At 46.2% G+C, this 25,445-nt stretch overlaps 1 protein-coding gene across 1 annotated transcript in view; it reads right to left on the bottom strand.

Annotated features, from left to right (window-relative positions):
• The window catches only part of LOC147618752 (30-kDa cleavage and polyadenylation specificity factor 30-like), an 86,394-nt gene that overhangs the window by 33,910 nt on the left and 27,039 nt on the right, over positions 1 to 25,445 (bottom strand). The window contains exons 3-4 of the mRNA XM_086773797.1: positions 8,676 to 8,838; positions 8,484 to 8,594 (exon numbers count right to left, since the gene is read on the bottom strand). Of these exons, the coding sequence (XP_086629923.1) occupies positions 8,484 to 8,594; positions 8,676 to 8,838 (274 nt within the window). The remainder of the gene's footprint in view (positions 1 to 8,483; positions 8,595 to 8,675; positions 8,839 to 25,445) is intronic.

The following is a 25,445-nucleotide window of genomic DNA, read 5'->3' as shown; positions in this document are numbered from 1 at the left end:
GTCACCTAAGCAGCAGATTGCCCCGCTTCTTCTGAGCATTCGGAAGAAGCTTTTGTATTGGAGTACAGCTCGACTATCCTTGGCTGGGAGGGTGGTGGTGGCAAATCAGGTGCTGTTAGCGACCATGTGGTACATTACGTCTTGCTGGATCTTCTCGAGCTCTTGCATCAGCTAGGTACAGAGGCTGATCAGGAACTTTCTTTGGTCTGGGCGGGACGGTCAGCCAGCACGGGCAAAGGTTGCATGGGCAGTTATTACACTTCCGCTGGCTCAGGGAGGTTTGGGCATTATCGATCCAGTCGATCAGAGTAGAGCCTTATTGGGGAAGCTTATTGTTCGGGGGCTGCTTCCAGGCGCTGAGCCTTGGAAAGAGCTTCTCTTGCAGCGGCTACAGGCTCGGGCTCCCCCAGCAGGGGGTACTTGGGCACCAGAGATTCGCTGGATCTTCATAGAGATGAGGAGGACAGGCCTCAGTAGAGGATGGGAGGACAGATTTGCTTTGAGCATCCTGAGAGCTTGGGAGCTGTTGAGACCGGGGCTCTCTCAGCGACCTCCTTGTGTTGAGGAGCGGGCCAGACAGCCGCTCATCTGGAGCCCAGCGGTTCGCACAAAGCAGGGTCATATGCTGGGTTCTCGGCCTCGTCTAGCCTGGGGACCTTTAGCGGCAGGCCCAGCACGTAGTTTTGGAGATAGGCAGGCCTTCTGCAGTCTCCCGGAGGAGATCCAGGTGGAGAGGCTGAGTCACTTCAGAGGGGGCTTGATTATGAGGGATGATATTCAGGAGGCACTCACGGAGGAGTGGTTCACGCCTTTCGAGCCAGTGACCCCACGGTGGATGGGAGCCTTTACACAGTTGGAGATCCTGATTGCTGTCAGAGCTTGCACTGAGGATGGCAGATGCCTCTACTATGAGATTCAGGATGAGGGCAGACTTCAGAGAGTGGAGCTGGAGTCGCCTTTGGTTGCCGAGTGCACCTTTCAGAGGATACGAGTAGTGGCCGCCGCTTCTCGGAAGTGGCATATTGACCCCGACCCTGCTGATGTGCTCCCGGATTGGCGCATATGGGCATATGCAGCGTGCCCCTTGGCCCGCCTACAGTGGGACCCTGGGGAGTACGAGTGGCATGATCCTTATGCATCCCTTGAGGCCAGAGAGATCACCTTTTTCCAGTATATTGTTCGGCTGGGGCGGCATATTTTGACGGCGAGGAGGCTGGTCTCTCCAGCTGCAACGGGGCATTGGCGGCTACAAGGACTCTCACAGGAGTTCCTGGAGGATTTTTGGGCTCGGCTCTGGGCTAGTCGACAGGCTCGCAGGATCTCGACTTTCCAGTGGCTGGTCGCCCATAGGGGCTCAGCAGTTGGCACCTGGCTTGTTTACAGCGGTCTTCCGGCGGCCTGCGTCCGATGCGGCCACCCTATGGAGACACAGAGACATTGCCTTTGGGATTGCCCTCAGGCGCAGCAGATTTGGTTGCGGATGCTGTGTATTCTGACCCCCCTCACTCCTGAGGATATGTTTACGTGGGGTGCCGCTGCTTGGTCGACTTCGTCAGGGCCTGCTATGGGCTATGAGATGGAGCAGGACAGTCACGCCATCAGATTCATTAGGGGCCAGCCTCGCCTGGTTCCGGCACCAGATTTCTCGTCCGCCAGCTGGACACAGGAGAGGGATTTACGATGGGAGCTCCTCAGCAGCCTCACCATCTGGTTCACCTGGAGGGCCCGGTGTTTCACGGCCTTTGAGGGGAGACTGGAGCCACCTGCAGAGACTGTACGGGGGATTTGGCAGGAGTTGATTCACACCCTGCGAGGACAGTATGACCGCATCCGGGGCGACTCGGATGAGGCAATCTTGCGGCGCCAGGCTTTTCACACCACCTGGCGCAGAGGCCCCTTCTACACCTTACATACGGGATCCCCCCGTTGGCATTACAGGCCACCTGTTTGGCTTCCCCCCCCCCTACTGTATGATTTAGCCTTCAGTCCTCTGTACTGATGCTTGTATTTTGCAGCACCTAGGGAGAGTCTCCCGGGCTGCCTTGTTGTTTTCACTGCTCTGTTTCTCTCATGAGCAGGAGAGATCTTTTGTAGCCCTACGGGCGTTTTTATTTAACTAATGAAAGGATCTTTTCTCAGAAAAAAAAAAGTGAATAGGGTGTGTGCAGGAACAAGCCCTTGGTTAGAGGCTGTAAAAGAGAATGAGTAAATGTGAAAGAACCTGTGAAAAGGTGAGAAGAATCTACTGGGAGAGAATAAAGGGTAGCAGAAGAAGATTTAGGAAGTGTGGAGATATTCTGGGAAGTGTGGAGATATTCTGGGAGATATTCTGGGAAAAGTGAAGAGGTGGAGAGAATCAGGGAAAAGAGGTGGAGTGAATCATGGAGAAATCAGTGGGATTAGATGCTTGATGTAAACTCTATAAATTGAGGCATTGCCCTAATGAGAATTTGCTAGTTTTTGAGTATCCATGCCTACATTAATCTATTTGCTAATTACCCACTAATTACGTCTTAATTATTTACTAATCACTTTATTAATGATGTTGATTCTAGTGTTTGATCCACCATAGCTCATCACAATGCTCAAATTTCAACATGGTATCAGAGCCATGCCTAGAATCCATCAGGTTTATGAGCCCATTATTTAATTAATCAAGATTAGTAGATAATTAGGAAATAATCAAAATTTTAGTTATTTTTCACTTCACTTTTGTACCCCCAGCCAGTGGAGGATCTCATTCACCTTGCACACTCACAATTACCTTAAACCCTTCTAGCATATGGTAGCCAACCCACTTGCCTTCAAGCTCATCAAATCGACGCAGCAAACCGCCAAGCAACGAAGGAGAAATCGCGAAATTCGCCGGCGTCTTTTTTCTGAGGAGTTTTTGACATTGCAGCTTCCACAAATCAAAGGTCTCTAATTCCTCTTAGCCCAAGGTGTTTTCAAGCATGCTCTACAAGCTGGTGAAGACAGAATTCAGTTTCATCAAGTCTACAGTGAGATCCAAGCTCTTCATCAAATCTGCAGGTGACTTTGGTAAAATAGAGATTAAGCTTTCAATATTTGGTCAAATCTTGTGTTTCTTGGCTTAATCCTCTACTAGACTCATTGCTATTGATGCCTTTGAAAGCATTTGAGCTCATTTGAAGTCTAAGGCACCAGATCTGGACTCCCCGCATACTCTGCTTTCTGCACACAAAACAGAGCATTAATTTGCTAATCAGTGATTAATCAATGCTAATCACTGTATTTTGGTGCAATTGAGGATTCAAATTAACCATTAGGTATCTGATACAGATCCCTATAACTTCAGATTGCAATTCGGAGTTGGTTTGATACTCCAACCATTCCGTACAAATTGGTTACCCTTGATTTAATGTAATTTCTGGTGATTTTATGCTGATAAATTTGTTGTAATCATCTCTTAAACATCAGATTGAGTTGTAAAAGGGTAGACACTGCCCTTGAATCTTGAAATTGGATCAAGAGGTAAGACACCCTTCACATCACCATGAGTACAACACAGGAAATAGCCAAATTTAATGGGGAGCAATTTTACACATGGCAGACAAAAACCATGTATTTGCTCATGAGGAAAAATCTGTGGGGATTAGTTGAAGGGAGAGATGAATGCCCAGAGAGAGGGAAAAATGAGTGGAAGAGCAGCAATGAAAAAGCATTGGAACTTATTGCACTCAGTTTAAATGATGAAATCATTCATCACATCACAGGGATACAATGGGCACAAGATGCATGGGATGAACTCAATAAATTATTTGGTACACAAGCAAAAAATTCAAAGATAAATCTGTTAATACAATTCTACAAATTGGACATGAAGGAAAGTGAACCTTAAGCAACAGCTGGCAGCTATTGGCAAAAAGGTAGAAGATGATGAGGCACTAGCAGTGCTTCTGAAGAGTGTGGACAAAGGTGATTATGAAAACATTGTAGCAACACTAAAGAATGTACCTGAATTGAAGCTACACGAGATAGAAGCAGCTCTACTAGAGGAAGAGAGCAGAGACAAAGAGAAGAAATGGCTCGACTCAACAGCAGGAGAAGAAAAAGCATTCTTCACCCAAGGAGGATTCTCTCAAGGACGAGGACGAGGAAGAGGCAGAGTAGGAGGAAGGACCTTCACTTGCCACAAATGTGGAAAGCCAGGACACATGGCGAGAGACTGCTACAGCAAACCCAGTGGAGAAGGAACGACATCGGCAAACTTCATGGAGGCTCCAAAGGAAGTGGAGTCGGATCATCTTTTCTGAGAGAGAGAGAGAGAGAGAGACCCCACAACCCAATGTAACCTGCCCCAAAAAAAAACCACCTGATGTAGGCCACGTGGTAGATAGATGTATGTGTGAGCACTTGAGTCAAGGTCACGGGCACTTATAGTAGCCTTGGACACATAGAGAGAGAGAGTGTCAAGGACTATGGAGTTTAGGGACTTGAGGCACTGGTCGCGGGCTATCAAGTAAGAGGGAAAGTTGGTATAGGGTCCAGGTGTGCTAGAGAGTATTCACTTGAAGGGAGGTGTTGAAAATACAAGTGAATAGGGTGTGTGTGGGAACAAGCCCTTGGTTAGAGGCTGTAAAAGAGAATGAGTAAATGTGAAAGAACCTGTGAAAAGGTGAGAAGAATCTACTGGGAGAGAATAAAGGGTAGCAGAAGAAGATTTAGGAAGTGTGGAGATATTCTGGGAAGTGTGGAGATATTCTGGGAGATATTCTGGGAAAAGTGAAGAGGTGGAGAGAATCAGGGAAAAGAGGTGGAGTGAATCATGGAGAAATCAGTGGGATTAGATGCTTGATGTAAACTCTATAAATTGAGGCATTGTCCTAATGAGAATTTGTTGGTTTTTGAGTATCCATGCCTACATTAATCTATTTGCTAATTACCCACTAATTACGTCTTAATTATTTACTAATCACTTTGTTAATGATGTTGATTCTAGTGTTTGATCCACCATAGCTCATCACAATGCTCAAATTTCAACATGGAGGGTGGCTGAGAGGTGTGTGGTAAGCTCATCAAGTGGGATGTGGGGATCGAGGTCGGAGAGGATGTAGTAGACGTGATCAGAATAGATGGAAGAGGTCTCTCTAGTGAAGTGGTATCTCGGACAGTGATGGGACAAAGCAGGTGGTTGGATGGTGTATCGGCATGTGAGGGAGAAGGCCAGGTATGCATGATCGGCTGCAACGCCGATGGGGCGAGGCGAGATGGTAAACTCTGGAATGAGTGGGATTAGAGAGAGAGATCCCATTAGATAGTCCATTGTCCTGGCTCCATGTCCGAAGGGGTATGAGGTGAAGGAGTTGGATCTAGGCCATTATAAATGGCTAGCCTATGAGCCCCGTCGAGGGCTAAAAAATACTCTCCATAGTCTATGCAGGCTGCTGTATCCTGTCATGTCCGCTCCAGATCCGTACCCACCGTGTCAATCTCCTGGTCCATGGGATCATCTCTCTCAAAGAAGGGTACCTGTGCACTTGCGGTGCGGGCATTGAAGTCTCCAGCCAGGAGGATGTCCCCTAGACTGGAAAACTTCATAATGTCATCATAAAGGGGCAGGTACAGGGACTCTCCATGGGTGGCATATTTAGAAGTGGAGGGTGCAAAGTAGCACACTGCAAGGTAGATGTCCCGGGCCCTCTCTGTCTGGATCCTCACCCACAAAAACCGTGCAGCCTCATCCCATCCGATCACCTGTATCACATGTTGAAGCTCCTCCCTCTATAGAAAAGCCACCCTTCCCGACCCCCGGGTACCCCCTACTATGCGTGGGTGTGGGCCGTGAACAGACTCCCATCTGTATCCTCTCACCTCTGGAAGCCAACTCCCCTAGCACTGATGTGTCTCTGTGTATAATACCAAGTCTCTCCCTCTAAATGTCTCCTCGAACAAACCTGCATCTATCCTCAAGGCGCCATTGCAGTTCCAAACTGCAATCTCTAGCGTGTTCTCATAGGTCTCACACCGTCATTGGGCACGTCGCTCGGTGATGATCACCCTCCCATCTCTGTACACTGCCCATTTCGAGAGAGAGAGATGATAAAGTTGTAGAGTAAGAGCTAGATTACACAACTTTAAGGAGCTGCAACGAACGTGAAGTCCTCGGCTACAATACAAAGGCAATGATCTAAAGCCATGGGGGATGGAAGATTTCCATGATGCATAGAGAGAGAGAGAGAGAGAGAGTGAAACTCGCTGAGGTTGCGTAACAAGCTTATCACTGCTAAATCACATTAATCCACTTTTAACCATGGCTAAAAATTGAAGTAAAACTTGTGAACTTTCAGCCAACAATACTTGAGCCAAATAGATGGAAGAATAAATACAGCGCTAGTGCTCGTTAGAAGTTCCGTGGTTCAAACATATGCACATCCCATTGGATTTGCATGTCTAAACAATAAAGAAATTTCCCGTTCTTGTCCTCTGATTTTTGAAATTGTAAAGTCAAGTGAGTGACTTTGTTGGCAAATTGGAGGACCGGTTGCGCGTTCTAAAGCACAATCCCTTGAACCCATCCTCGAGCCACTCAAGATAATGAGGCACTAGAAACCACTTCTTGAGGTCAGTGACAAACTGGTCCCATTCGTAGGCAGCAACCCCAATTTAGGAATTAGCCTAAATCAAAGCCTTTTGCTCAAGCAGTTGTTTCCCCAACATAAACTGCTGGAACATTGCTTGCATCTAGTCCCCACTGGAAGCATTGCAAACATTGTAGAAGTAACAATCTCTTTGGGAATCGAGTGTCCTCTCTCATCGTCGGAGTTCGCCATAGTGGGAGTGGAGAAGTTTTTCCCTACCCACTAATAAACCATCCACTATGTGTGGGAGACGTTTTTTATCACTTTCGGAGGCTATAAACCAACGGTCCTTCAAGGGACAGGAGTCACACTGGAATAGGGAGTGCTACCAGTGTCTAGAGACCAACCACACAAGCGAAAAAAAAAACTTTTTTTTCTTGGTTAAATTTCTTTACCAAAAGGCAAAGCTCTCATACCACTGTGATGTGCAGAAGCTCACACGAGGATTATACTTTGATAAACGCTTCCGGAGGCTATAAACCAACCATCCTTCAAGGGAAATGAGTCACACTAGAATAGGGAGTGCTACCACCGTCTAGAGACCAACCACACAAGTGAGAAACAAAAAACTTTTTTTTTCTTGGCTGAATTTATTTACCAAAAGGCAAAGCTCTCATACCATTGTAACATGCAGAAGCTTACAGACAAGGATTATACTTTGATAAACACTTTCAGCCCTTGGTTCTTGACAAGATGAATAGCACAATGTAGAGAAAATAAGAGTGCAGAGAGAGAGAGAGAGAGAGAGAGAGAGAGAGTTATATTAAACGTCTTCAAAAGACCCACTGGGTCTATGAGACCAAAAGTGATACAATAGTGTCCATGTAATCTCATCACGGTACAAAGAGAACAAAGACGAGAAATGTGAACTAGGAATGTCAAAATGATACAAAATGGGACCATCATCATCATACAGCCTATGGAGCTAACCCCCCGGTAGGAGGAGGGGGTCATCAAGGATTCAAGCATGGAGGTAGCCTATAGAAGGCTTTGCAGATTCGCTAGGCATGGGAAGGTGGCTCTATGCCTCTCCAAGATCTCCTCAAGCTAGAGCTGATGTCTGGTTCCCCTTCCTTATTCTCCACTCCACAACCAAGACCATTCGAGCTATATGGGTTGATCCCATCCACATCCTGCGGGTACGCCTCGAGCACCTAGCAAGGGACTCAATGCACGCCATCTGTTTGGCTCCCCACCCCCCCCCCCCATGATGTAGCCTCCCTCCGAGAGAGGCCAGCTATGGAGGGAGCCCCCCCGCCTTCATTTTTTAGTTTTCTTACTATCCTGGACAGGGTTGTATTACACCTCTTGGCGGATTTTCTTTTTAGATAATAGAAGGATCTTGTCTTGGAAAAAAAAAAACCCTCAGTAGCCCAACTTGGTCAAAAGCCAAAGATTTTCCTCAAACACAGGCCGCTCCTAGTTGTCTTCTACTTTCATGTTGTGGGCCTATCCCCCATGCGTTTACTAGGTGTGCCATGTTAGTTTGCCCTTTAAAGCCTGTACCATGGCACCATTCCTGGCCTTGTTTCTGAGACTCACGTCTTGTTTAGAGACTCATAGTATGCTAAACAACCCCGTCTTTCAAAAGTACAAAAAGCAAGCCAACCTCATTTTGAGACTTCAAGTACATTGACGTTATGCAAACTGGTCTTGCTTGAGCCTTGAAGATGCACTTTCAAGAAGCAAGAAGACCACATATTTGAATTCGAAAGTATCAAAACAAGACGACCACTGAGGACATGGCAACCCACTCCCTTGATGTCTGTCTGCATTGTGCTGTGGGGGGGGGGGGGGGGGGGCGGGGGTGCGCGCAAAAAATCCACAATTATTAAATGCATTGTAAATGTTATCATGCAAAGCCAAGAAGTGATACAAGACCTTAAGCCACTTTAGTCGAAAATTTCGGCCATAGTGAGCAGTCCCATGAGCGTATTTCCAGCCTCCGCCACCAACAATAACACCAATCTTTGACATCATCCTTGCACAACCCTACCACCAACAAGCTTGCATTAGTAATAACACAAAACATCAGATTGAAAAACTCCACACGTGCAAAGAATTTAGAGTTACCTGAAAGTGGCCTGTCTCATTAACTGAAAAGATCAAAATGACATTATCACATGAATCGAATGCATCATTGAGCTTGGCTTCATTATTACGATGTGTTGCCCACAACCCACGTGCAACAGAAAGTTCCAAATTTTCACGATTGCTGCTTTTTACAATAAAAAACCTGAAAACAAACTCTAAAAACTCAATGTCCACTCTGATCAAATCATTTTTAATCAAGACTGTGTTTAGTCACCAACTACTTAGGAACACTACATCAGTCTAACAAGATTGAGTAGTTCTAGCTATTAATCTGTATGCAAGAGCCTCAACAGCATAAAGCATAGACTTAGAGTCGTGCGGGGTTGTTATAGCAGTATCAAGGCAAGTTCAAATTTCCTTAAAAATGAAGTACATGGCATGGGCCTATTATGTTGATTTTTCACTCCAACAAATCTCCAAAATTTAAAATACCAACAATTTTTACACCAAAAAAAGCAAATGAAAATTATGTTCTCGTCATTGTGTTCATAAGCATGGCTGGAATCTTTTTGGAGTATGTGGGATCCACTAACAAGATTGAGACATATGGCATTAAAGTGGATTTAGAAACTTAAAAGTGAGACAAGTGGCTTTACACTCGTCAATTCAGCCCACCATTTGTCTCAACCCACCCTTTCCATTCTAGCACTTTGGATCCCCAATTCTAAAATTGCAGCCCTCTACCTTCATTATGGAGAAGCTCTCTTGTTGCAAATCAGTATCTACCTTGTTGATTGCTTATATTTCCACTACTACACCTTGTAGATTGTTTCTACACCACATCACTCCTCTCCAAAAATGGTTCCTCCATTTATATGGCCTCTTTATTGTTGTTTTCTCAAGGTTAAACTAGATTTTTTGCTCTTTCTCCTTCCTAAGGGAATTTCTCTTTCAGATTTGAGTCTTGACCATTCTAAACAAAACCATGAGGCTGAGATACATAAACCTCCTCATGCAAGTCACTGTTCAAGAAGGTAGTTTTGATGTCCAACTGATGCACTATCCAACCATGATGTACTGCCAATGATGCACCTGATGGTGGTCATACGAGATGTGGATGCAAAGGTCTCATCATAATCTATGTTTTTCTGCTCTGCATAGCCCTTTGCCACAAGTCAGACTTTGTAGTGATGTATGCTACCATCAGACTTTCTTTCGATCTTGTACCACTTCGTACCAATAGCTTTCTTGCCAAAAGGCAAGTAACCTAAATCCCAAGTGCCATTCTTCAAGATGGAATCATATTCCTGCTACATGGCATGCATCCAATGATGATTCTCCTGTGCTTCCTCAAAGGAAACAGGTTCCTGCTACATGGCATGCATCCAATGATGATTCTCCTGTGCTTCCTCAAAGGAAACAGGTTCCTTGTGATCCACAAAATGTCCAAATGTATGGCGAGAACTGGCACGTGTTCGCCCTGCCAAAGGAACCACATTGCTGTCCCGCAAGGTTTGCAACAGCCAACGAGGCACCAATTTAGCTTGCTGAATCGTTGTCCCCTCTTCTTCCACTACATCATCAATGTCTTTGTGATCTGCAACACCTGGCATAGCTGGTTGCTGCTTTTCAGCAACTGGGAGCTGATTTCCAGTAAATATGGGCTGATTTCCAACCATAGGTTGAGCGTCCAAATGCCCAACACCTGGTATGTCCCGTACAAGGGGAGAAGAGTATCAAAGAGATCCGGTGAGCCAACATATGGCTGCTTTCTGCATTCAAGCAAGAACTAAGATAAATTTTCTGCAAAGACCACGTCTCGACTAACCATAATCCGCTGAGAAGCAGGATGGTAGAGACGGTACCCTTTACTCTGTGCACTATAGCCCACAAAAATACATTTCACTACCTTGTCATCTAGTTTGGTATGGTGTTGCTCAAGCACAGAAGCATAAGCCAAATTATAAATGTATTGAAAGCAGTAGGGATAGAGATTACTTTTTGAAACTCCTCCAAGCTCGGTTGACGTATTTCGATGCCGATACCACTGATGAGTAGCTAGAAGACTCCCGCACACACACCTATCCTCAGTTCAGCTTTGTTTTGGTACAAGCTGAAAATTTGCAGAGGTCTTTTGAAGGGGCAAACGGACTCCGATTCCAGCGTTCTTCGACTTGGAAGACTTGAGAATTATGAGGAATCCAATGATGTTTTTTATTTTAAAAATAGGTTAAAATTTTTGGCTATGTAGAGGTGGCGCCGAGCAGCAACAAGCGGATGGTGGCAAGATTGGGCTGAGCCGCCTCTGTTTGAGCAACGGTGACGGAGCTCACCAAATCAAAAAATTGAGAAGGGGCTTCTCTGTTGGGCGAGCTGTTTTGCATAGTTTACTTGGTGGAGAGAGCTGTGTAGAGGGTAGCGCTGGCCTATGGTTGGCCGCACCTATGGCGGCTATGGCCTAGCTGCAACCACCTCACCCAAAGGGTGTGGATCCTAGGTAAGGAGCCTAGGGGGCTCCTTTGGGGAATCCTTAGACATCTAAGCTCAAAGCTTATGAAGAAAAATGAGCCCCATTAGTTGTATGTGCCTGAGACAAGAAAAACGAGCTACTCCTCCAAAATCATGCTGCAGATGTGAATCCCCGGATGAGTAGAGCCTGGTGCTCTGATACCAATTGTTGGAGTAGGGGCTCCAACCCCAACTCCAATAACAATGGCTAGTCTAGTTCAATATCATCACTTGTTGGCACAAATGGGCATCTTATGAAAGCTGATTTTACTCTCAAAAACCAAGTGATGAGTATCCAAAACAGCCTACACTCCAGATGCAAGAAGCTGGGCGTGCCACCATTTAGCCTTATTAACTCCCTTATATGAGGAGGTGCCCTGCAGGGGTACCCACATAATAAGTGGTTTGCCCCGGTTTATATCTTCTCCACCTGATTTATTATGTATACCTACAAGCAGACATTAGACATTGTCCACCTGATTTATTATGTATACTACAATACAGGGTTAGGTTTTACAATTACCAGCTACAAGCAGACATTAGCCAATAGAACCTTAATGTTAAATACAAGGTTAGGTTTTACACTTACCACCTACAAAACCCATGGAAACCACCTATTAGGCCTCAAATAGGTTCGAGCCTACCAGCCCAAGCTTACATGCCCTGTGGACATCCATTACATCTCACAATGTCCACACCAAAAAAACAAATTCACATGTGCATGTCTTCACCCTATTAGATGCTTAATGCGAAATATATAATGCACCGTTGTCTTCACCCAAGCGCCAACCTTCCAAGCTTGTATTCCAAATCAAGGGGTCAAGCTAGTGACAGTCGAAGACTTGCCTCAACTTCCAAGCAAAAAGGCCTAGTAGCTATCCGGTGTAAGACGAATCAATGACCAAAAATTTTGTGAAGATTGTGAAGTTGCAACAAAAGATGTTTCCATTGCCATTAGCAAGATCATTACCAGATAGAAGACTTGAAGATGGATATGATCGAGGCGTTTGATCCAAGCAAAGCATCTACAATGCAACCATCCTCAAATGCATGTGTCAAGACAACCGGACGACATGAACAAGGTAGAATACAGCACTTTTGGCACACTTTTGTGAGCCCTTGCAAAAGGGAGGCTGATTAAGTGATTGTGAGTGTAGATTAGGGTTTGCAGGTCAGATGCATGTGCACGCCTAAGAGAGGTACATGTGCCTGATCATGGTATAAACTTGGTTCATGCATGAACAGGCAGTGGGATCGGATCTGACCCAAATTACGTTGGCTGCCCTCTCCCTGCACTATTTTCAGCCTATGCCACGCTTTTTTATTTTAAAAACTCCCCTTTAAAAAAAAACCATGTTATCCTAGCCATTGGTACCCAATGTTAGGACGATTGTTCTGTTTTATTGTCGCTGCCATCCAAACTTTAATTTAAGTGTGTTGATTAATTAGATTTTGCAAGGCCCTTTTTTGCTACCTTAGAAAAGGCTTCAATCCCCTCAGCTTCTAAGAGTAATGAATGAATCATCAATATTTGTTACTTGCCATCCTTGCGATGGTGAGGATCTACTGAAGTGAGGACATCCCCTGTCACCCTTTCCCTTGCCTGGGTTCAAAAGGATACACGGGCATGGTAGCAGTACTCTCTACGCCTCTATGGCGCTTAGAGTGGTACCGGCAACCTCCATCTGCACCCTTATCCATGTGATGTCCACTGTCTGCTCCGGGAGGCGTTGGAGTAAGCATGAGCGCGACGGGAGGGCAGACAAGAGCCCAAGGCCTCTATAGAGGACGGGGTCCCACTCCAAGAGCCTCATCCGTAAGCGCCTCGTCATGATTCCTCCTCAGAAAGGGGAACTGTTCTCGAGATACCGATTCCCCAGAACCATTATGAGCCCTTACTCTCAGAGGCGGCGGGCCGCCACTAGCCTCACCTTTGACCACAACGGGACCCAAGAGGGGCCCGTCCTCACCCCCGAGACCCTATGCGAACCCTGCAAGAGCCACAACCCTCGCCGACACATGCCTAGCCCCTGCCACCCTCTCATGAGCCTCCTCCCCCAGAACTGGAGACTGCCGCCATCCCACCCCACCCCCCAAAGACCCGGTGGAGACCTATATTTACTCTTCACCAGTGATGACAGAGAGTACGCGGCCTCACCTCCAAGGCCCCCTGTTCCTGCTGGGATACTTAGTCGACTACGCTTTCTTCACGGTGGATTCAACAATAGGGTGTGAGGAGACTAGGGCACCTTTGCGAGTTTGTGTGACACTCTACCACTCCTCCCCATCCAAAGGATGTAGGGGCCACTGTCTTCTCATTTCCCTTCAGCAAGAGAGCCAAAGCCACCTCGACTGATGTGGGGGTGCAGGCCACTCTCCGCGAGAAAGCGACATACCAGTCTCAAACAGGCGCCTCTACACACGTGGCAGTCAGATTGCTACCTGAATACTCGCTGCTGGCCGCCTGGGGTCTGAATGCCCAGATGCTGGCCGACTGGGCCCTAAGCCTCCTTTGGGCTGGCCAACTTGCTGCCCAAGCCCCTAGGCCTGGCCAACTTGCTGCTACCCAGCCCTTTCTGCTCAGCCATGGGGCCTCCTTGGCCCCGAGGGTGGCCTACAAGGGCTGCCCACCTTGTAGGCAAGGCCCTTAAAGCCTTTTGGGTTGGCCCACAGGGCTACTACCTGCCCACATACCAAAGTATGTATGCTACTAGACCTCTAAACCTACGACTCGTGTCTCACACAAAGCCCGATACACCTCATCATCATTCTAGAGGGTGACTCATAGTACAAACTGGTACTGCTCCATGTGCGGGACATGCATGCCTGACCAAGACCATGGTCGGGAATTGTACATTTGACTCTCGACGCTTAAAGTGGAACCTTGGCTAACTCATCCCAAACTAGGACTCACAAGGGACCATTTACCACTCCAGGTCCTACACCTGTTGTACAAAAATTTCCGCATGGCATCCAAGTGTGGGATGCACGTGACATCCCCTTCTGCTTAACTTGACGGAAGTTGCAAAGCCTCCTAGTAGTCCGTCAATAATGCCGGATAATCTTTGGAAAACACTTATCGAGCCATACCGCTTCATGTGTCCCTCGGTCTTGAAACTTTGTAAGGAACTGTCTTTCTCTTCAGTTGGAGCCATGCTCAAAACGATGTAAGAGGATCTGCTCCAGAACCATAACTTCAGCTTCGTCCACTATGTTTGGTTCCTGCTCATCATGGACAACGAAGAGAGGAGGTCCTATATAAGGCTTCAACCAACTCAAATGGAACACATCATGCATAGTCCAATTGGTAGGTAGCTTTAGCTTAATAGAAACCTCGTTGACATTCTTAGAATGGGAAAGGGTTGAAGCTTTGAAACGATAACTTTGGACATTGCTTACCCACCTATTTCAACCTTTGCATCATTATCCTGAGATATACCCAATCTCCTTCCGAGAAGATCACATCTCTTCTATCCTTGTTGACCTGTCAAGTATAGGCCTCCTACGCTTTAGCTAACTTGTCTTTCAGAGACTCTAAAATCTCTTGGTAAGACTCCATCAATCTGTTAGCTTTAGACACGGAGGACGATGTCTTGGTCAAAAAAGACTGAAACGGTCTCTTCCAAAAGCTGCCTCGTATGGAGTCCTGTGAAAAGTTGAAGAAAAGGAGTCATTCAACACAGCTTGAACTGAAGGCAAAAAATGTTCCCACTTACCTTACTGGTCGTGCACATAACACTTGAGCATGTCCTGAGAATAGCTGAACAAAAAGAACCATTCAACACAAGTTGAACTAAAGGCAAAAACTGTTCCCACTTACCTTGCTGAACCCAACTAAATGAGCTGGCGCTATAACTATGCCAGTCTCTAGAATGGCTGTCACACAGCCTGTCATCCCAAATGCTATCCAGATGATGAATTCGAATGTTGGTTGATATGATTTTAGAATTCTGGTTGAGAATTGATGAGTTGATTTGGATTCTGATTGCAAGCTAACGATTCCTGAATTCTGGTTGAAAGGAGATAAGTTGAACAAAGCCACAATGAGGATGAATGGGACAAATCCCAGTGATGATATAAGTAACTCGAATGACGATTATGACTTCAGCAAATCACTATGAGATTAGTGGATCTAATTAAGGGACGACAAATTGAAAACCTGCATAATTGAAATTCCCGTGGAGAAATGATCAGATGGAATTTTCAATCTGATGGACCATTACTGTGTTAAGAATATGAATGAATTATTCTCTGATAATGAGTTCTGTATGTTCTTGTAGAAGGGATCTTTTCTGTGGGGGGACTGACCAATCTAAAGAACCCCAGAAGCAGTTGGATTAAAGTCGGATTTGAATTATAAATAAAGGGACTTAACAAACAACTTGAACTAAAGGCAAAAATTGTTCCTACTTACCTTGCTAGTCGTGCACATAACACTTGAGCATGTCAAATGCCATATGATTGTAAATCTTTGTCTAGCTGACCGTCTATGGGTGAAATGCATTGGAAAAAATCAACTTAGTCCCAAAGTTATCAAATAATGTCCTCCACAAATGACTTGTAAACTTGGTATTACGATCTAACACAATGGTCCTAGCCTCCTAGGTATACCACCTATGGGGTACCAATGCCTAATGAACAACCTAGCAACATCCTTGGCAGTGTTGATGTTAGCATTAGCATCACACCTATGGAGGCTTAACGATATCCATGGTGGTGTGTAGAAAAGAGAGAGAGAGAAGCGAACAAAGTACTAGAGAGAGGTGATTATACGACTCAATAAAGCTTTGATTAATATTGTGTAGCTTACACCAAGTGCATGCCTTTTGTAGGCCTTGGGTCTTATCTTTTGACCAAATCAAATCACATATAACAATCATGCCACATGATGGCACACTTATCTTGATGTTCACACACATATACATATGAAGAAGGTTACACACACACGTAAGGTGGTTACACACATACACAAACATAAAGGCGGGGGTACACACATAAATGGATACACACGTGAAGCTCCGAAATATCCAACAGACGATAACGTTAGTTCTGCAAGGAATAAGCATAACAAACTTACTAAAATGATCAACAATCGTCAAACACTGTGTTTTACGCTTACCCAAATTGGGAGAAAGATTCATCACAAAATCCATAGATATATCTTGGAAAGGTCATTCGGTAATAGATAATGGTTGTAACAACCCTATCTTCTTCCCGCGGGGAGCTTTCACCTTTTGACAAATCAAACACTTGCACATGTGCGAACATGTCTAGCCTCATTGTGGGCCAATAAAACTGCCGCTCTAACTTCTCCAAAGTCAAGTTCATGACCCTATGACAGCCAGTAATGGCATTGTGGGCATCATGGGGAAGAGTTGCCTGAAATTGTTTTAATTCACAAAGGCAACCTTTGTAAAAAAGCCAAGTGGCATGGTCCTATGGCATCCAATGCCTATTCCCACTGAGTACCGAATTCCATAGAATTCGTGTACTTGTGCTTCATCTCGTCTAGTCATGTACTAGCGAGATCCATCCATGTAGAGTGGATGTGGGACACAGTTCCTTTCCTGCTCAAGGCGTCGGCCACTAGGTTGGCCTTGCCTGGAAGGTACTTGCTTATTCCACCAAACTGCTAGAGAATCCAGCTCCAACGGTGTTGACGGTCACTGCAATCCGCGCTTGGCATCATGTCTGAAGCCAATGCAAGGCATGGTGATCTAAGTGAACCTCCAAGTTGCGCCCATAAAGGAAATACTTCCAATGCTTTAGGAGCTCTATCGCCGTGAGGAATTCTCCGTCATAGACCGAGTAGTTCTTTTTTGTAGAAATCAACTTACGAGACATGTAAGCAACTGGATGCCCATTTTGTTGTAAGACCACTCCAATAGCGATGTTACTTGCACAAGTGATCACCTAGAATGGGTCATCCCATGAGGCTAGTGCTAAACAAGGAGCCTCAAATAATGCAACCTTAAGGTCCTTGAAAGACTATAATCCACGAGGAGTCATGTGAATATGTTGGTCGGTGTGGAAGACTGGCTCACCACAAAAGCTGTCAAGCCCAAGGTGGTGGTCTGTGCAAGGGTCTTCTTAGGACATAGTATAATGACAAAAGAAACATCACCCCTCCCTCCTCCTTATATTATTCGTGCTCCTCGGGACTGAGCTTACCACCTATCTTGCTGTCCTGAGCCTTCTAGTCTAGAGTAAGGCGAGGTCCATTGTTCCAAGTTCTTAGAGCCAAAGGCTCCCAGGGTAGATCCTAATTGGGTCTGGTTTTGGCCCTTGCCATTGCCATAGGATTGCCTTGGCTACTCCGAGCAGGGAGGCCTTTGGTTTTCCATTGATGTATTTCATTTCGGCACTTTGTGCAAGCAAAAGTGCCCGATCAAAAGTCTGTGGCTCAAACATACGCACATCCCATTGGATTTGCGTGTCTAAACTGTACAGGAATTGACCTCTCTTGTCCTCATCTGATTTTTGCAATTGTTAAGCCAAGTGAGTGACTATTGGCAAACTCAGGGATTGGCTACACGTTCTGACGCAATCCCTGAAACTCATCCTCGAGCCGCTCAAGATAGTGAAGCGGTAGGAATTGCTTCTTGTGGTCCATGACAAATTGGTCCCATTCATAGCAGCAACTCTAAAGTTGGAATTTACCTGGGCCCAATGTGTTCACCAAGAGATGGCTTTCCCTTCTATGTAGCAACTAGCTAACACAACCTTTTCTATATCTGACTTCCTACCAACAACAAAATAGGCTTCAAACTGACAAATCCAGAAGTACAAAGTTGTGGAGTCGAGTTTACCATTATACATACTAAAATTCACCCTTTCGTGGAGGTGAGTCAAAGAGGTGGCTGGTATCGTACTTGCGTTGAGAGCTGCAAGGAATTGCTCGTGCTCCACGGATCGTTGTGTTCCTCCTTCCCGGCAACGCAAGCTGCCGCCTATGTTCAAAGCTCTAACTCTCATACCTATAAATCATGTAACGCACGGGAATGTTGTGTTAACTCCGCAATGGAGATAGCCGAAGCACATATCTGGGAAGGGGTCAAGGAAGGGATCTCAGTGATGACTAGCGGGGGATGGAGGGAGGGGGGGGGAGGGAGGGGGGGGGGGGCGGGGGGATGTCGAGAGGTATCCATTTCTCCAAGGCATGAATAGAAGCCATGCACGCCCGCATATGTTCCCCTTGTTGCGCTACAATGCGCATGAATTCCGAGAACATGGCGTTTGTGTCACCACTCGTAACTTGGCTTCTTGATACAGCTATCGAAGAACAGTTTCTTCAGGAGTTTGGTCTTCTCTCTCATCGTCGGAATTCGCCATAGTGGGAGTGGTCAAGTTTCTTTCCTATCCACAATAAAACCATCCACTATGTCTGTGGGAGACATTTCCGGTCGCTTCCGGACACTATAAACCAACCGTCCTTCGAGGGACAAGAGTCACATAGGAATAGGAGTGCAACCGGCGTCTGAAAACCAACCACACAAGCGAAAAAAAAAATCTTCTTTTTTTCTAGGCTGAATCTCTTCACCAAAAAGTAAAGCTCTGATACCAAGGTAGCTTGCCGAAGCTTACAAACAGGATTATCCTTTGATAAGGATATTCAGCACCTTGGTTCTTGACGACTGCACAATGTAGCAGAGATGAGAGAGAGAGAGAGAGAGAGAGAGAGAGAGAAATGAAATGAAATGAAATGATATATTAACCTCTTCAAAAGGCCAAAATGACCTATGAGACCAAAAAGGTTACAACAATTGGTGGATCTGATACAATGTCTGTGTAAGAAAAGCTAAAAACAACTAACTGAAACTGAAATAACTGTGAGGAAAAGTACGGTACTAGGAGCTCCTAATGGATAACATCTGGGAGGAAAACTCTAGCAACAAAGGTAAGCATCATACACATCACTATCCAAAGATGAGTACTGGAGAGAGAGAGAGAGAGAGGAAGAAGAAGAAGAAGAAGAAAAAAAAAAAAGACAAGCACACCCGATTGGGTCCCAAATATCCTTTGAAGGGCCCCCACCAAGGACTGATGTATTTGCTTTATTGAATGATGAAAAAGATTGACTTCGTGGAGATCTTCCTTGGCTAAAAATCTGCAACCTGAAGATGACCTAATTCTGACCTTCAAGTTCACCTTACTTCCGGCTCCCCTTGGCTGTCTTGGCCCTTGGAGTTCTTCAGCACTTGTGAACAATGAGATGGTTTGACCAATTGCTAGCCTATGTTTATATAGGACTAAAAGCTGCTGGTCAATTTGCTACAGAAAGTGTTGGCCTGCTGGAAAAGGGTCCACGACCTGTTTAATGCACCATAAAGGCAGGCGCCTTTTCACATGTGGCAGTCAGGTTGCCGCCCGCCTACTAGCTGCTGGCCGCCTGGGGTCTGAATGCCCGGATGCTGGCCAACTAGGCCCTAAGCCTCCCCTTGGGCTGGAGCCACCATGGGCTGGCCGACTTGCTGCCCAGCACTTTCATGGGCTGGTTTGCTTGGACATGGGAAATCCTTGGCCCCTAGGGTGGCCCACAAGGCCCTTAAGGCCTTGTGGGGTGGCCCGCAAGGCTGCCCCTTTGCCTACCTGCCCACATACCAAAGTATGTATGGTACTAGAGCTCTAAACCTACGACTGGTGTCCCAGACAAAGCCCGATACACCTCTACATCATTCCAAAGGGTTTGCCCTTAGGCTTAGCACGAGGTGGAGCCCCAGATTTGCCTTTGCCACAATGGGAGGCAGCAAACGCCTGATTGGGGTTGCACTTGCTCATTCGCACTATGGAGGAGTTCCTGGATGCAGAGTTTGCGGATGACACTGCTGCCTACCTCACGGGTCGGAAGGGAACCTCTACCGCTTTGCGACAGGGGTTGAGGAGTTCTACCTGGCTTCAAGGGTGAGGACCAACTAGCACACATCGTGTGGCTTCTGGGTTAGCAACCTAACTTGGCACCTAGTTGACGAGCTTAGATGGATCCCCCACAGCACGGCAGGGCGGTATCTTGGATGGAAGGTCGGTTGTCACCATTTGGCCACCTAACTGGTCCACCCGTGCTTTCTCATTATGTATATGCATTGGACTAGAATCCATGGCACTTGCAAATGCCGGGGATTGATGCCACTCATGTGATACTATGGATTTAGCTTTCCGTAGGGACTTGTCCTATGTGTACATGCCCGGACATGCCTAGAGGATTGTTCCATTGGGTCTCGTATCTCGTGTACTTGTCTCGAACACATCTACCTTGGTATAGTCTCATGAACGGGGATTCGCCATACTAATGTTGCATTGCATAGCATCTTTATATGCTTATTGAATTTGCACCTTGGTATAGTCTCATGAACGGGGATTCGCCATACTAATGTTGCATTGCATAGCATCTTTATATGCTTATTGAATTTGCATGTTGTTTTCATGCTTGCCTGACCAATGTGTAGCTCCAAGAAAGGGGATGCCCGCCCGAGAACAGTGCATGTGAAACTATATGCTAGCATGGTTATGTGGCATGTAACACGTGCTAAGCATTGGTCAAAACCTACCCTAATTTCAGCCTTCCTTTCTCAAGTTGAACCATAGGGGAAGCTTTCCCGAGGTTCCCTGCATCCACTTGAAGACTTTTGTCGTGAAAGATCGCGACAAATTGAAGATTTCAACACTCTAGACACCTCCGTCGCAAAGACTTCCGTTGTCATCAACTCTACATGTGTGGTAAGCTTTAATGCTCAATTATGGAATCAAGTAGCAGGAGGAAGGAGCAAGACTCCATGTTCACATACACTATGTAGTGTTCTCTCGTCCTACGTGCTCTCTTGCATATTGTTACTAACATGTGTGGGTGGAACAATAGAGAGAAAATGGTAGGGAACATGGGCACTTCAGAGGGTAGTGTGAGTTGAAGATCTACACCGACAACCATATTGTTTGCAATACTATATTCACATGTAGTAGTATGGAAATCAAGTTAGAAATGCCCATGATACTATGTACTTGATTCTCCCAAGATTAATATACACTATTTGAGAGAGAGACTGGCCGTTCCAGCTCATTGTGCGTCTCTTGTCAGTTCTTCTAGCTACCATGTGGTACATCACTTGATTTGGGCCTACCATTGTACTTGCATTAGGCAAGTGCAACGTCTGATCTGGAACTTTCTTTGGTCTAGAGGAGATGGTTGCCTAGCTCGGCAGAAGGTGGCCTCGCCCGTACTGATTCAGCCTTGGGATCAGGGAGTTCTAGACTTGATAGATCCCGCAACCCAGAGCAGGGCCCTTTTGGGCAAGCTGATTGTACGAGGACTGCACCTCAGGGAGGAGCTTTGGAAGGATTTCTTGATCGGCCACATTCCCTAGCACCTTCCTACCCGCAAAGGCTCCTGGACACCGGGGATTAATGGATCTTCTCGAAGGACCCTCCACACGGTAGATACACTCTATGCACATGACACTTGGATAAAAGGCTAAGTACCCATTGGCCCCCCTATCCCTCCACACTTTCGTGTGGTGCACATGGGATCCAAGGGAGGGGGGCCCTGACCTGGGTGGCCGTCATTGTGCCTTGCTGCACCTATGCTCCATTCACTGATATGGTATCAAAGCCTGCCCATCACGCCTGCAACCCCTGCTCATCGCCGTCTGCTCCTCACTCTTGATGTGCTGCGGGGGGGGGGGGGGGGGGGGTGTGGGGGCGGGGCAAATCTAGCCATCTTCATCAATCAGTCAACGACCCAGATTGAATCATGGCCCTTACTAGTCCGGGGTAATCCACCTACAAAATCCATGGACACTTTGCCACTTGCTCTCGGGAATTTGCAAAGGATACAATAACTCTCCAACTCTAAGCCTTTCAGCTGGCACTCACATTCGCACATAATCCTCAACAAAGGATTTCATGCATGGCCAATAGAAATGCCGGCCAACCAAGGCCAAGGTTCTATGTATGCCCCGGTGTCCCACACTAGGTGCATCATGACCTTGCCATCCTTGAACAATAATCCACCTCTAATGGAATACTTTTCCAATATCCACACTCGTCGGAGTGTTTGGAACACTTGATCTCGTGGGCTGCATACTTGGACCAATCGCCAGATTCGACCAAAATGGGAATCACTCTGGTAGCGCCCTGATGGAAGCGAAAGCTCAGGCAAACGCCAACCCGCCAACAGCAAGGCAAAAGACCCCCCTACACCTCCATCCCCGTAACCACTCACTCATAAAGAGTGTTGCAGGGATGGGGATAGAGTGCTCTTTATAGTGAGGTCCAAGGTACACTAGCTTGTATGTGGAATAATTCCCATGCGCCACATGACAACGAACTTGGGTCACTTCATGGTTAGACAACGTTATGATGCCAGATTAGGGGTTTACGATGCCGGTTATGATGACCACCTTTTTTGGTTTACGATTTTGTTTACGATGACCCCCATGGCTAGTTACAATGCACATGCCACAACTTAGGTGTTTTGGCCACTTAGCACAAGAACAAGGGCTTGTGGAGGCTCATTTACACATGCCAGAACCCCAAGGTCAACCTACGAAAGGTTGGGTGGGGGAGGCAACGAAGCAGCCAGCGATGAGGAGACTACAAACAACAACTGAGCGCAGACAACCAACAACCACAGCAGGCTCTGATACCATGATGGAAGCGAAAGCTTAGGTCGCTAGCAACAACAAGGCGGAAGGACCCCCCCCCCCCCCCCCCCCCCCACCTCCATCCCCGTATCCACTCACCCATTAAGGGTGTTGGAGGGATGGGGGAGACCTTTAGGATGAAGTACTCTTTATAGTGAGGTCCAAGGTACACTAGCTTGAATGTCGGATAATTTCCATGAGCTAGCATTCCAACACGCCCTTTGAGAGAGAGATAGGAGTCAGTCATTATCTCAACAAAAGAGATAGCATTGACCTCGAGGATCCTACTAAGGGCATCAGCAACCCGATTGGTTGCCCCCTTATGGTAGTGGATCTCAAAGTCGAGCTCTTGCATGAGGTCAACCCATCTGGTCTTCTGACACTTCAGGTCGGGTTGATCACAAATATACTTCAACGAGTAGTGATCCGTCCAGACAACAAATTGAGATCCATACTAAGTGTCTCCAATTTTCATTGCATGGATAATAGCCGAAAGCTCCTTTCCCTGGGTTGTCTCTGAAAGCTTCTTGCTTTCAAAGGCTATGGGTCTCCCATCCTGGAACATGGCAACACCTATTGGCATCCTTTTCTGAAACTCGCGGCGGGTGCCCGGGAGACTAGGGCCTTTGACACACTTGTTGATACCATCAATGCATATTAAAACATTTAAACATGGCCACAACCTTAACACATATCCATCATCACTTTGCATAAAACTGAAAAGCTAGACAAAACATCCACAAATGCTGAAAATGGAGCTTGCACATGTGACACCGCATAGAGGTCGGAATGAGCCGACCCCCTCCCTTGGAGTATTTTATTACCCAAGGAGAATAATATCATGTACAAGCTTTGAGGACCTTACTCTCCCCACGGGAGATGCCGGATTATCCCTATACAAATGCCATAACACAGCCCAACACAAGGCTACCAAGCCGGAACATAGGCTGTAGAAATGCCGAGCCAACAATATAATCCATATACCTCCGTGTGGGTACTGATTCTTCCCCAAAAAACCACGGGTCTTCATGCAATAGAGCTGGTACACCAAGTACAACTCTCCATTCAGCCGGTACAGCAAGTACAATGGCTGGTACAGCCGGTGCAATGGCTAGTACAGTAGGTACAGTGGCTGGTACAGTCGGTACGGTGGCTGGTACAGCAAGTACAGAAGTTGATACAGTCGGTACACTGGATGGTACAACAAGTACATAAGCTGGTACAGCCAATACAAGGGCTGGTACCGCAAGTACAAATGCTGGTACAACAAGTACATTGGCTAGAAATCATAATAAATGATTAAATACCCTTGCCTTCAGTATTTCTTCGCGATGGAAGCCTCCAAAACAGTCCCCAACAGCCGGTATTCTTCATGGGCAGCCTTCAAGTGAGAGAGAAAGAGAGTAGCCATCATTAGGGCAGCCCGGTGGTAGAGGCTAGTGTGCAGCAAGAAAGCCTCCATTAATGAAGAGAGAGGGCTCCAATTTATAGATTTGGGCCTCCCATGAGCTAAAATGGCAAGAGAAGGCTACGATGACAAGTGGAGAGCCACACAATAGCTGAAGTGAGAAGTGTGAGGCCACTTGTCTCACTTTGATCCACTTTCTAACAAATCTCAGGCCACTTGTCTCACTTTGGTCCACCTCCTTGCCACATGTCCCAATCTAAGAGATGGGTCCTTCCATAAACTTTATCTCTAAAAGTATCCCAACCGGTAGACATTTTGTCATAGGCACTTTGCCAACTCTTGGTACCTCTGCTCAATTCGAGATGTAATGACGCGAACAGAATTTCCATCAGAGTCGGACCAAAAATAGCCACTCTCCTAAATTTTAGGAGTGTGGTCCTTTGTATTCTAGGATAATCCCCCATTCCCAAAGCTTGTACTTTCCAAATATTTAAACATCTTGGAGTCCACCAGACCCCTTTCAGACTGGGAAATGTCCAGCTTCTTAAAAGTTGTCCGCAGCTTTAAGCTTTAAGCCATATATTCAAGATATAACCATGTTCCATCGAGTCGGCGAGACGAGACAATCTCAAAAATCCAATATAACTGAGAATCCATGTCCCAAAGAAATGGGCGAGACTAAATAAGTCTCCATAATACCAATATCAAAATCATGTCCCAAGATAAATGGGCGAGACAAAAAACAATCCATAAGTCCAGATATCATAATCCTGTCCCAAGTAAATGGGCGAGACAAATCAGTCCCATAAGTCCAGATATCATAATCTATGTCCCAAGTAAATGGGCGAGACAAAGCAGTTCCATAAGTCCAGATATCATAATCCATGTCCCAAGTAAATGGGCGATACAAAATAAGTCTCCTACCAACAAGACATCGGTCTACATGACCGTTGGCATAGACATAAGTCCCGTCATGTCCACTTTATCACTTGCACTCCGTGTTGGTACTCTGACCACACCTTGGATGAGAGGTGGGCTCAAGTAACAAGATAAAACAATCACTCGCAGGCATAGATAACCTGGTGTTCCATAAACATTTCTGCTACACATAGTTTATAGGCATTTCGGCCACCAATAGTTTGTAGGCATTTCGGCCACCAACTCACACTACCCTCTCAAGTGCCCATGTTCCCTTCCATTTGCTCTCTATTGTTCCACCCACACATGGTAGAAACAATCTTCAAGAGAGCACGTAGGACA

The sequence above is a fragment of the Cibotium barometz genome, chromosome 34 (assembly GCF_041138505.1).
Source record: "Cibotium barometz isolate CiBa-2024 chromosome 34, ASM4113850v1, whole genome shotgun sequence".
Lineage (NCBI taxonomy): Eukaryota > Viridiplantae > Streptophyta > Polypodiopsida > Cyatheales > Cibotiaceae > Cibotium > Cibotium barometz.
This window is presented reverse-complemented; position numbering and strand designations above follow the sequence as displayed.